A 13,110-nucleotide genomic window follows, 5' to 3' on the forward strand; every position below is an offset into this window, starting at 1 on the left:
CATTACCGACTTTGCCTCTTCCCTGAAGGCTTTGTGCTTCCCACCCACAGGTTTCTGTGGAAAGTGGTTACATCTGATTGTGGTTCAATCTGATGGTGGTTATATCTGATTATGTTTGTCCCTGCACTGATCTTGCTTTACACCTGGCCTACTACTGTCAATATTTGAATAAAGACATATGAATACATACTGTACATCTTTTATGTCGTTAATTCTTCTCAGGCAAATGTGTGATTTGTAATGTCAAAACAAATGAAATTGAATTGACAAAGGTGGATAGGTTCACAGTTAAAAACATTTTTTTTAGATAATTGGTGCATGAGTAGACAGTCTGACAAAGGAGAGTCTCCAGCCACTCCTACACAACCGATCAAGAACAATAAAAGCAAAACAGACCTCCTCTATTAGTAATACACCCTACAACGACACCACTGTAGGGCCAGGGCCACCCCTCCAGAAATTCCAGGTAAGAACTCCCACAGAGTTCTATATTGATGGGTCCTAAAAAAACTTTAAGAGTCCGTTTTGTTTGTGCATAAATGTCAAAAATATGGTTTGAGGTGAACACAAGCTGAATATATTTTCAATCTTCTGTTCTATAGAACAAAAAACTTCAGCTCGTCATTTGTAATCAGAGATATTTAGACAGTGTTTTGGTCCACACACCTTCAAGTAGTACCCTGTTGACATCAACAACACACCAAACTACCTTTAAGTCCTGCCATAACGCTGAAATGTGTTGTGACCTTTGCCAAATGTGTACACTGTTGTTCATTTTTGAAGCTTATTTTGCTAAATGTATTGCAAAATTGTGTATTATTTAGGGTTTATTTCCGGGACAGAGACAAAGTTCAATGATTGTCAAGTGAATTACAGCAATCCGTGTTAATGCATGTTTAACTGCTATTGTTAGACATAGAATAGCAGTTTTGATTGATTGAATCAATCAATCAATCGATCAAAACTTCTATTGTATGTCTGATAAAATATGTATTAGTTTTACAAACATAAAAGAAAGCTTAAACTTGTTTGTAATGCTAGTTTGTAATGCTGGTATCAACAAATATTTTGTAAACAATTAACAAGATTTCATTAACTGGTAATTAAATTAAATCTATTGAATTTCTCCAGTCTTCTGACGACTCAAATCCCTTTAACACTACATGTCATGATTTACCTATTCCCAGGCATTATACACTGATGGGAGAAGCTACTACACATTCAAACAGCGGAATCAGGGATCAAAATGCCAACCATCAGATTGAAAGACGACCCAATTCATTTTCTAAAGCACAAAATGACATATCTGAAATGTGCCTCTAAATTTGAGCCATCATGAATGCTTATAATTGTCTTATGCTCTAAGAATACACGTTATGTTTTAATAGTCACAATACATATTTGGGGTGGGCATCTGATCATGGCGGTATGATGAGCACGCCATTTGCTGGATTTGTGGTAAACACAACCGTGTGGTCTACAATATTGCAGGGTTTAACAGCGCACTAATGAGATGTGCACATGTGAGGTCCTCTGTTTGTCTGTGTTTTACACAGGCCTTAACCTGTTAACTATAAACGACTGATTTAGGGCGGCAGGAAGGAATCCAGCCTTTAGAGGCGTGCTAACCACAGCCTGTTTGACAGCAGAAAAATGCACATGCAACATCTTGGAATGCACCTCTGTTTGTGCATGTGAAGAATGAAGAACGTTGCAAACAACAACACTGAGCCTTAAAAGTTCTGTTTGACCAGGATAATTGGCGGTTATATTTTTCCGCCAAGGCTGGTGTGTCTCCTCCTACTGACTAGGAGGGAGAGGACTGGCTAGTGTATAAATACCAACTTCAAACAAGCTATATCTGTGCAGGACATCCCTCCAGAAGGTGAGCCAGGTGAGTGCCAGAGATCACTGCATTTACACAAGGCCATTTACCTTTGAAACGACCTGCTTTCTAAAATCATTTTCATTTTTAATCCTTTTACAGACTGATTCATTTGAATTTCGTTAATCATTTATAATTGTTTATAATAATGTTATGTCCTTTCAGCGGTCATAACCTCAGACAAAATGGCAGGTTGGTGCATCATTTGCTCAGAAATTCTTGTCCACATCAAGAACACACATTGCATTCTCATTGAGGGGATTTACCACAATTTGCGACAATGTCAGATTAATCTACACCCACAATGAATGTGAACACAACATCTTTCTTCTGAGCCCTTAAAGCTCCTAAATAGATAGCATTTTGTTATCTACAGATGCAAGCTTTCAGAAGGAATTCCTGGAAACCCACAACGCCTACAGAGCGAAGCACAACACGGCAAAGATGACTCTCAACAAAGAGCTGACGACGTCTGCTCAGAAATGGGCAGATCACCTGCTGAATATCGCCATGATGAAGCACAGCGACACTAAGGACGGAGAGAACATCTTCAGCATGTCCAGCTCAGCACCCATTAAACTGACAGGTGCTACCGAACCCTTTCTTTGCAAGCCTTGCTATAGTGTAGTGAGTCAATCTAAATGGTCAATTGTTCTAAGCTAATTTTTTATTGATTACTGCAAAGGTAAATTTTTCTAACAAAAGAACTATTCTCTCTTAAATATTATGAGAAATTTCAACCACCAATTAAAATGTTACGTTCATTCTGTGAATCTTTTTCTCTTTTTCACGTTTTAGGGAAAGAAGCTGTTAATTTGTGGTACAGTGAGATTAAGGATTACAAGTGGAGCAGCCCTGGATTCCAGGGTGGTACTGGTAAAACACAACCCACCTGAGCAGTTCATTAAAAAATTAAAATATATATGTAAAATGTCAGTAACAAAGTGAATGTTACACAAATGCAAAGGCCTTTCTGTATCCTTAAAATATGTATATATATATATATATATAAACTAAGTTACAACTCACTATTACTTGTTATTTGCTCGCTTATAATTTGCTATTTTAAATGGGGGAAAAAGACAAATTCTACCAACCTTACATTGTAGTTTCTCTAAATGTAAAACATATGTGGTTTTTGATTGAGCATTTAACATTGTCAGACGGCATCAAGCACCACACTTTGACCTCACTGCTCTGCGATTCCTCCTGCAGGTCATTTTACTCAGGTGGTGTGGAAAGACAGCACTGAACTGGGTGTTGGTTTGGCCACCAACGGAAAGCAGGTCTTCGTGGTCGGGCAATACCGGCCAGCTGGCAACATGAACATGCCGGGATGCTTTGAGAAAAACGTCCGCCCGCTAGGTAAGATATTACCACTGTTTAAATAAGTTAAGCCCATTGCCACACAAGGCTGCACAAGTCACTGCTCCAAAGGCAGATCCAGCTAGTTAGGAATAGTTCATAGTAAAGACCAATGGAGGAAGTACATCAAATAGTTACTGATTAAAAACCCCAAATAAGCAGCATACGTTGTGCTCAGAGTGTGTAAAGCATGTTCTTTGGTCCCAATCACTAGCATCACAATGTCTCCTCTCATGCAGCTTTGTTTCTGCTGCAGGTTTTAAGAATATTCACATATTCCTATTGCTTCTTTTGTTTTAGCCATGTCAGGTGAACACTAGCATGCCTTATCACCAGTATTTGTTGTAATTTTCCAGCTTAAAAGATGTGCACTTTGGCTGGCAGTGAGGTCAGTGGAGCAGGAAACGCCTCGGGTGAGGAAGGTGGAGTGAGCACAAAGACAACTTGCACGCTCCTGTTGATCAACATGACCATCCCCGGAGTGCCCAAAAGCACTGTTGCTAAAAGTTCCATGTTACAAATAAAATCAAATAAAACATGTTGTCGTATGAATTTGTCTTGATTTGTTAACAAGATTAACTGTTTTGAGGTTCAATGTCAAGTAAATTCATTCTAAAAATGTATTCCTTATTTTTAGGACTTGTAACGCACCACAAGAGACAGGGGTGACACCCAAGCGCAGAGCGCAGCTTTATTGTGGAAGTACAGACAAGGGTTAGGCGTGGTCGAGTCCAGTAGGCGGGCAGAGGGTCGAAAGCCAGGAGAGCGGGGATAAACAGAGGCACCGTCAGGGGGTCAGGCGTGGTCGTATCCGGAGTACAGGCGGGTGGTCGAAAGCCGGGATTACGTGGAGTTAGGCAGAAGTACCGTTGAGGATCAGGCAGGCAGGAACGAGGTCTGGGACAAACGAGAGGTCAATAACAGGCAAGAACAGGAGATCGGGAAAACGCTCGGAATGTGATGGAACATGCACAAGACTTCGCAAGGAGCTTTGGGGAGTCACAGGCTTAAGTACAGGGCTGGCCCTGATTAGTGACGAGCCCCAGGTGGGTCGGTGGGCTGATCCCAGATGGCACAAACCATTATGGCTCAAAACAGAGGGGTGACTGAGGTCCCGATCTTCACACCTCAATATTCCGGGGACGGGGAGCGTCTGCCTGTGACAGAGCCCCCCCTTCTACAGGCGGCTCCGGAAGCCGAAGTTCGTCCTCTACGGGGGGGCCGACCCCGAGGCCGCGGGCCGGGACATTCGGGGTGGGCCTGATGGAAGTCTGTGATGAGGTCAGGGTGTATGTCCGCGGCTGGACGCCAGGCTCTCTCCTCAGGGCCATAACCCTCCCAGTCTACGAGATATTGTAGACCAGACTGGCGACGACGCGAATTTAATAGTGCCCTGACCGTGTATGTTACCCCGTCATCCAGGAGCGGTGGGGGTGGTGCCGGCTGCACCTCAGGTCCTGACTGACCGCCCTCGGTCCTGACTGCAGGTTTAAGCAAGGAAACATGAAAGGTCGGATTGATCCTGTAATGGGAGGGTAACTGTAACCGATATGACACTGTGTTGATCTGTTTGATGATTTTGAATGGGCCAATGAAACGGGGACTTAGCTTCTTAGACGGGAGGCGGAGACGGATGTTCCGCGTGGAAAGCCACACGTCCTGCCCGGGTTGGAACCGGGGCGCTGGGCGCCTGCGCTGGTCGGCGTACTTCTTCTGGCGCTGAACGGCCCGTTGTATCTCTGTCCGGGTAGCGTCCCAGACCGTCCTGCTCCGCCTTAACCAATTGTCTACCGCCAAGATCTCAGACGGTTCCCCAGACCACGGGAACAGCGCTGGCTGAAAACCGAGCATGCACTGGAAGGGTGATATCCTTGTGGATGTGCTTTTATGCGAGTTTTGCGCATACTCTGCCCATGGCAAAAAACGGCTCCATTCCCCTGGTTGCTGAAAGCAGTAGGCGCGTAGGAACCGGCCAATCTCCTGGTTCAGCCTCTCCGTCTGTCCGTTGCTCTGCGGGTGATATCCAGACGACAGATTCACTTGTACATTTAACATCTTGAAAAATGCTGCCCATACCTTCGAGGTAAACTGGACCCCTCGGTCTGACACAATCTCCTCAGGGAGGCCGAAGGTCCGGAACACATGATGGAATAGAGATTCCGCGGTCTCCAAGGCAGAGGGTAGCTTCTTAAGGGGAATCAAGCGGCAGGCTTTGGAGAATCTATCCACCGCCACCAAGATGGTGGTAAAACCCTGGGAACAGGGAAGGTCGGTGATAAAGTCCACTGCCATATGGGACCAGGGTCGGTTAGGTATGGGGAGGGGTTCCAGGAGACCTGAGGGGAGGTCCCGGGGGGATCTTGTTTGTGCACACGTGGTACATGCCTGAACATAGTCTGTGACACCCTGTGTTAGAGATGGCCACCAAAACTGCTCTCTGGCTAGTGCAAGGGTGCGTTGGATACCTGGGTGCCCAGAACTGGGGCATGAATGCATCCACTGAAGGAGCTGAGCTCGGACCGCTGCGGGCACATAGGTTTTATTCCCGGGGCACCCCTGGGGAATCGGGTCACCTGGCAGGGCCTGTTGTATCTGCCCCATGATATCCCACCTGATGGGAGCGATGATGTGCTTAGGTGGTAGGATTGGTCCCGGAGTGTCCTGGGAGGACGCAGATTCCTGGAGCCGGGAGAGTGCATCTGCCTTGCCATTTTTCGAGCCGGGTCTATAACTCAAAATGAAGTCAAAGCGGGTAAAAAACAGAGACCAGCGAGCTTGACGCGGATTTAGCCGTTTAGCCGACTGTATGTACTCCAAATTACGGTGGTCGGTTAGCACCAGAAAGGGGTGTTTGGCTCCCTCTAGCCAATGCCGCCACTCCTCAAACGCCAGTTTGACCGCCAAGAGTTCTCGATTCCCTACATCATAATTTCTTTCAGCCGAGGTCAATTTGTGAGAGAAGAACGCGCACGGGTGTAGCTTTGCGGGCTTACCCTGGCGTTGTGAGAGGACGCCTCCCACTCCTGTCTCAGATGCATCCACCTCCACCACAAAGGGGAGGGCCGGATCCGGGTGCCTGAGGACCGGCGCTGAGGTGAACATGTCCTTCAGTTTCCGGAAGGCCGAGGCGGCAGCCTCATTCCACCTGAGCTTCTTGGAGGACCCCTTGAATAGAGACGTTAAGGGTGCTGCAACAGAACCGAAATTACGGACGAAGCGTCTGTAAAAATTTGCAAACCCTAGGAACCGCTGGAGCTCCTTGATAGTCTGGGGCTCGGGCCAGTTCATTACTGCCTTGACCTTCCCCTCGTCCATCTGGACCCCCTGGGGGGATATTATGTACCCCAGAAATTGTACCTGTGTCTGGTGGAATTCGCACTTCTCCGGCTTGACATACAGGTGGTTCTCAAGCAGTTTGTCGAGGACTTGGCGTACATGCCTGACATGCGCCTCCAGATCTGTGGAGTAGACCAGAATGTCATCAATATACACTATTACACTCCTGCCTATGAATTCCCGGAGTGCTTCATTGACAAAGGCTTGGAACACTGATGGGGCATTGGCTAATCCAAAAGGCATCACCCGATACTCGTAATGCCCTGTTGCCGTGTGGAACGCCGTTTTCCACTCGTCCCCGTTCCTGATGCGAATGAGATTGTAGGCGCTGCGGAGATCTAGTTTAGTATATATCCGAGCTTCTCGCAGTTGTTCCACTGCTGCAGGCACCAAAGGCAGGGGGTAGCGGTACTTAACGGTGACGGAATTCAACCCCCTGTAGTCAATACATGGTCTGAGACCCCCATCCTTCTTCTTTACAAAAAAGAAACTTGAGGCTGCAGGTGACGTGGATGGGCGAATAAAGCCGTTGGCAAGAGCCTCCTCCACATATTTTTCCATGGCCCGGGACTCTGGTAACGATAATGGGAAGATCCTACCTCGGGGTAGCGTAGCTCCTGGCACCAAGTCAATGGCGCAGTCCCATGGTCTGTGTGGTGGCAGGCACTCGGCGCTCGCCTTGCTGAACACCGCTGCAAGGTCTCGGTAGGCCGGGGGGACCTCTGGTGTGGCAGCCGTGGCTGTGCTCCTGATGGTGGCTGTTCTGAGGGGTTTTGTCAAACACTGAGAGACACACTTGTCACCCCAACGGAGCAGTTCGTTAGTGTTCCAAGAAATTTGTGGTTCATGAAAAGCCAGCCATGGCAGACCTAAAATAACATCGTTCGATACATTGTCAATGACTAACAGGGATAATTCTTCAGAATGCAGAACACCCACAACCAGGGTAACCGGGACGGTAACCTGTGAGATGAAGCCTGACCCAAGGGGCTGATTGTTTATGGCGGTAATCGATAATGGTGGGGAACAGGGCAACGTAGCTAGTTGCAGTTGTTGTACTAGGCGTTGACTAATAAAATTCCCCGCAGACCCCGAGTCTATCAACGCAGGAACGGTTGTTGCCTGCCCCCTGCTCCCGATGATAGTGACCGGCACCAGGCATTGGTGCTGGGAGATGTTTGAGCAGAAGAGCGTACTCACAGTCAGTGGCTGTTCCCTGGTCCGCCGATGGGGGCAGTTGTTCCGGTAGTGCCCAGCCTTACCACAATAAAAGCACAACCACTCCCTCCTTCGTTGATCTCGTTCCTCAGGGGACAGTCGAGTTTTTCTGAGCTGCACTGGTTCCCCCTCCGGGCCTGGGGTACCCTCGGGGACGCTGTGTGGAAGACCCCTTAGCGGGTGGTCATCACTGCCCCTGGACTCCTTCTCCTGCTGTCTCTCCCTCCTGCGACGGTCGAGTTGGGTAGCCAGGCTGATGAGGTCCTCAAGGGTATTGCCCCAGTCCCTGTTCACCAGTTCATCCTTAAGAGACTCGCTAAGGCCATGATAAAAGGTGGGCATCAGGGCAGAGTCTTCCCACCCGCTTTCTGTTGCCAAGGTCCTGAAGTCTATCGAAAAGTCAGACACTGACCGTGGGCCCTGGCGTAACTTCAGGAGGCGCCTCGCAGCCTCCTGCAGGCTAGTAGAGTGACCAAACACCTGTCTTAGCCGTTGCATGAACCCCTCATGGTCGGAACAGACAGGTTCCTGTTGGTCCCACACGGCCGTGGCCCACACCAAGGCTCTTCCTGTAAGCCTAGAGATGATAAATGCCACTTTAGCACGGTCTGAAGCAAAGTGTGGGGATTGCAGTTCAAATATCAACGAGCACTGCGTCAGGAAACCTCTGCAGAGTTCGGGACTACCATCATATCGCTGAGGTGGCGCTAGATGAAGTGCTGACTGTGGTAACGCTGGTGCGAGGGTTCCTCTGGTAGAGGGAGCCTCGACAGGGGCAGTAGCGGCGAGCGCCTGAACAGCCGTATGTACTGTGTACTGCTGGAAATCCTGGAGCGCTGCTGCTAAGTTGTGCACGGACTCCCCGACTCGACCCAGTCGTTGACCGTGCTCTGCTTGGACCGCGGCAAGATGTTTGACGATATGTGCCATGCTGGGGCCTCCTACAGCCCGCTGATCCGGGTCGGACATCTCCAAGGACTGAAGGGACTCTGCGACTCTGCTGGGTCTGATTGAAGGCGAAGTCTTCTGTAACGCACCACAAGAGACAGGGGTGAAACCCAAGCGCAGAGCGCAGCTTTATTGTGGAAGTACAGACAAGGGTTAGGCGTGGTCGAGTCCAGTAGGCGGGCAGAGGGTCGAAAGCCAGGAGAGCGGGGATAAACAGAGGCACCGTCAGGGGGTCAGGCGTGGTCGTATCCGGAGTACAGGCGGGTGGTCGAAAGCCGGGATTACGTGGAGTTAGGCAGAAGTACCGTTGAGGATCAGGCAGGCAGGAACGAGGTCTGGGACAAACGAGAGGTCAATAACAGGCAAGAACAGGAGATCGGGAAAACGCTCGGAATGTGATGGAACATGCACAAGACTTCGCAAGGAGCTTTGGGGAGTCACAGGCTTAAGTACAGGGCTGGCCCTGATTAGTGACGAGCCCCAGGTGGGTCGGTGGGCTGATCCCAGATGGCACAAACCATTATGGCTCAAAACAGAGGGGTGACTGAGGTCCCGATCTTCACACCTCAATATTCCGGGGACGGGGAGCGTCTGCCTGTGACAGGACTATAAAGTCTCGTGACATCTATAGACAGGTATCAGCTCCATATTCCATATTCAACATTTACAGCCCAAAATTGCAAATCACAAATTTGCCTCAGAGGGCTTTACAGTCTGTACATATGCAACATCCTCTGTCCTGAAACCCTCACATCGGCACAGGAAAAACTCCCCAAAAATGAAGAAACCTTCAGGAGAACGTCGGAGGAGGGATCCTTCTCTCGGGATGGATAGATACAATGGATGTCATGTGTACAGAAGAACAACGTAAAAGATGTAAAATACGTCTACAAATAAGTATAATGAAGGGGGAACGTTTTAAGCCTTGTCATGAATGTGACAAGCTGGCTCTTAAGAGCATTTTGCTGTTGGGTATTCATGGAAGTTTGATAAATATGAGACAAGGTCCTGAACATCGATGGGAGATCTGTTAATAGTGCTCCTATCCACTATCCAAGACTCATGGTAAATTTGAACAATAAAAACACAGGAATCTTCAAGAAAACCACCCAAAACAGGTTTGATATTTGGTGTAACACAAAGTTGAAAGTCTGTGTATGTTGGAATAATTCATCAAACCAACCACACAACATGAGTGTTGGTGTAGAATAAATCTAATTAACTTTTAATTCTGTTTTCTTCCTGAGCAACACAAACAGATTTTCCACATCTTGAAGGCGATCATGTTGGAACTAACACTAATAAACTGTGACTTGGGTAGTTCTTTTATCCGTCCTAACGTAGGATGTAGGATGTAATGATGCAGCATTTTTTATCACCTCTCCATGGTGTGTTACTCTCATCCTTTGGTGTGTTCCGGGAGCCAGTTGGGTCGGTTGTTGCCATCCAAGAGTAATGCATGTAGGGAAGTTTGGCAAGTCAACTCCTTGAAAGGATGTGCTTGTACGTATGTATCATTACTAGCTTCAAGTGCTGTACATATTTTTTCTTTCACTAATTTAAAATAAGCAATTCTGAAAAGTGTTTCTGAAAAATGGAGTACAACATATTCAATATTCAACCTGGTGGTATTTTGTCATCAATAATAAGCGTCTACATTAATAATTGCATCATTGGTGGCCCTCTCAGCACAGTGTCTGAACTATTGCCTTCCAGATTTCCAACAGATTTGTATCCAAGATTCAAGGATAAAGGATGGAAATACTTTTTAAACTGGTACATTTCACCGCCCTCTCTTTTTCCATCCATTTTCGGGTATCTTTTTCTTGATTACGATATAATTACGATGTAGTATGAAACATAATAGTGGATCTATGCACTACAATTCCAACAGGCACCGCTAAGTGGCAGCATAACACAACAAAACACGCTTCTTTGCTTTACATGTTGCAGGATAAGGATATCTCTCTATATAGTAAATAGATAGTAAATTCATTCTAAAAATGTATTCCTCATTTTTAGGACTATAAAGTGACGTGACATCTATAGACTGGTATCAGCTCCATATTCAATTCAATTAATTTTATTTTTTATAGCCCAAAATCACACATTTGCCTAAGAGGGCTTTACAGTCTGTACACATGCAACGTCTCTGTCCTGAAACCCTCACAACTCCCCAAAAAATAAGAAACCTTTAGGAGAACGCTGGAGGAAGGATCCTTCTCCCGGGATGGACAGACACAAGAGACATGAAAACTACAAAATAACACATGAAGCGGAGCCAAACCGTGACAGAACCCCCCCCCCCTCAAGGACCGAATTCCAGACGGTCCTCAAGGGGGACAGAACCGGAGAAAAATCAGACAAGGGGAGGGAGGGTGGCGTCGTGGCGGGGGCCGCCGGGCCCTGTAGCGGCGCGGGCCTAACCCCTGACCCCACCCCCCCCTCAAGGGCCGGATCCCAGACGGCCCCCAGGGGTGGGGGGAGAGGACCAAGGGATGGGGGGGAGGGGGCACGATCACGGGTCGTGGGGACGGGGCTGGAGACAGGACGGGCAGTGACAGGCGTCGGGGGGCTGGACACGGGACAGGTGGAGACGGGCGTCGGGGGGCTGGATACGGGACTGGCGGAGACGGGCGTCGGGGGGCTGGACACGGGACGGGCGGAGACGGGCGGCTGGACACGGGACGGGCGGAGACGGGCGGCGGGGGGCTGGACACGGGACGGGCGGAGACGAGAGTCTTGGGGCCGGGACGGGCAGAGACGGGAGTCTTGGGGCCGGGACGGGCGGAGACGAGAGTCTTGGGGCCGGGACGGGCGGAGACGGGAGTCTTGGGGCCGGGACGGGCGGAGACGGGAGTCTTGGGGCCGGGACGGGCGGAGACGGGAGTCTGGGGGCCGGGACGGGCGGAGACGGGAGTCTGGGGGCCGGGACGGGCGGAGACGGGAGTCTGGGGGCCGGGACGGGCGGAGACGGGAGTCTGGGGGCCGGGACGGGCGGAGACGGGAGTCTGGGGGCCGGGACGGGCGGAGACGGGAGTCTGGGGGCCGGGACGGGCGGAGACGGGAGTCTGGGGGCCGGGACGGGCGGAGACTGGCGTCTGGGGGCCGGGACGGGCGGAGACTTGGACGGCGCCGCCGCAGTCGGGTCTCGAGGTCCGGAAACTGGGGCTCGTAGGTGGCTGGGGAGCAAGCGCTGCGCCGAACCACCCTTGGAATCCTGCGGGAGCTCGCGAAGGTGACTCGGGCTCCCAATATTGGATGTATCCAATCGAACCCTGCTGAGTCCTTCCATGGTCGCGTCATTCTGTCACGATTGGTGCTGGTGCAGGCTGAAGGCAGGACTCAAACGCAGGGTCTTCCAACCAAGTGCTCTTTATTCCAAAACAAACAGGACAACGTGCACCAACGACGAGTAACATGGACAATGACGCGACAAGGGACAACAGGCACACGGGGCTTAAATACACAAGGGAGGTGCAGGTGATTGGACACAGGTGGAAACAATCAGGCAATCACAGGACAAGGCAGGAAGTGAAGTTACCCAGGGACACAAGACATGAAAACTACAAAATAAGACATGAAGCGGAGCCAAACCGTGACAAAGTGTGTAATTTGGGTTTATGACAGTAATAAAAAAGTTTAATAATGATAACAGCAGCAGGTGTTTGAGAACCCTTATTTATAGATTGTTTACTTATGACATTATAAACAATTTATGGCATTTCTGGAGTAATATTTCCAGGTATATTATACAGTACCATACTTTACAATGTTGCTTTAAGCATGCAGTAACTTACAATGTTTTGGCTAGCTTGTTTACAGGCCACAACTTGTTGAATTCACCTGCAATATGTGTTTAGGCCGCGTTGCTTTAAAAACGTGTATTTTCTACATGAAATGGGAACGGCAATAATATGATATGGGTACAGCAACAACCTAACGCATAAGCAACACCAAACACACGGAAAATACTCTGAGGTATACTTTTGGTCCATTTCATGTTGAACGCTAGCGTGCTAACTAGCAAACTATCTGCGCTAACGCTAACTAGCTTACCAAAAACAACAGTCTGTCCCGTATTGAGTGGGCAGCACAAGTAAAATAACTGGTTATAGTTTCAGGTGTGCTTCATTCAAACACTCACGTACTTACAGAGTATTGGGGCCGGTAGCCGTGGTTGTATCAGCCCGTTCACGTCGCTCTGCTCCCGGTGGAAGCTCAGGAAGAACTTGCGCATGCGCGTTACAGATGTGAGCAGAGTTAATGTTTTCAACTAATGTTTGAAATGGCCCGCATTATTATGTCCTTAAAGCATATGGTTACGCCCCACCTCCTCTCCCGAGCCGGGGTGGAGA

At 48.8% G+C, this 13,110-nt stretch overlaps 1 protein-coding gene across 1 annotated transcript; it reads left to right on the forward strand.

Moving 5' to 3' along the window:
* The first annotated feature begins 1,863 nt into the window (after positions 1–1,863).
* im:7150988 (Golgi-associated plant pathogenesis-related protein 1) lies at positions 1,864–3,770 on the forward strand. The gene is made up of 6 exons (XM_037483285.2): positions 1,864–1,894; positions 2,051–2,077; positions 2,262–2,471; positions 2,684–2,761; positions 3,101–3,250; positions 3,607–3,770. Exons 2-6 carry the CDS (start codon positions 2,071–2,073, stop codon positions 3,609–3,611), a joined length of 450 nt encoding a protein of 149 aa, XP_037339182.1. The 5' UTR covers positions 1,864–1,894; positions 2,051–2,070; the 3' UTR covers positions 3,612–3,770.
* The last annotated feature ends 9,340 nt before the right edge of the window (positions 3,771–13,110 follow it).

This window comes from Pungitius pungitius, chromosome 5, assembly GCF_949316345.1.
Source record: "Pungitius pungitius chromosome 5, fPunPun2.1, whole genome shotgun sequence".
NCBI classification, from domain to species: Eukaryota; Metazoa; Chordata; class Actinopteri; order Perciformes; family Gasterosteidae; genus Pungitius; species Pungitius pungitius.

Bases quoted from the DNA above. Each gene is read 5' to 3' on its own strand.
- im:7150988 (XM_037483285.2), top strand. The intron at 2,472-2,683 runs GTGCTACCGAAC...TTCACGTTTTAG, and splicing joins AGCACCCATTAAACTGACAG to GGAAAGAAGCTGTTAATTTG. The intron at 2,762-3,100 runs GTAAAACACAAC...TTCCTCCTGCAG, and splicing joins TGGATTCCAGGGTGGTACTG to GTCATTTTACTCAGGTGGTG.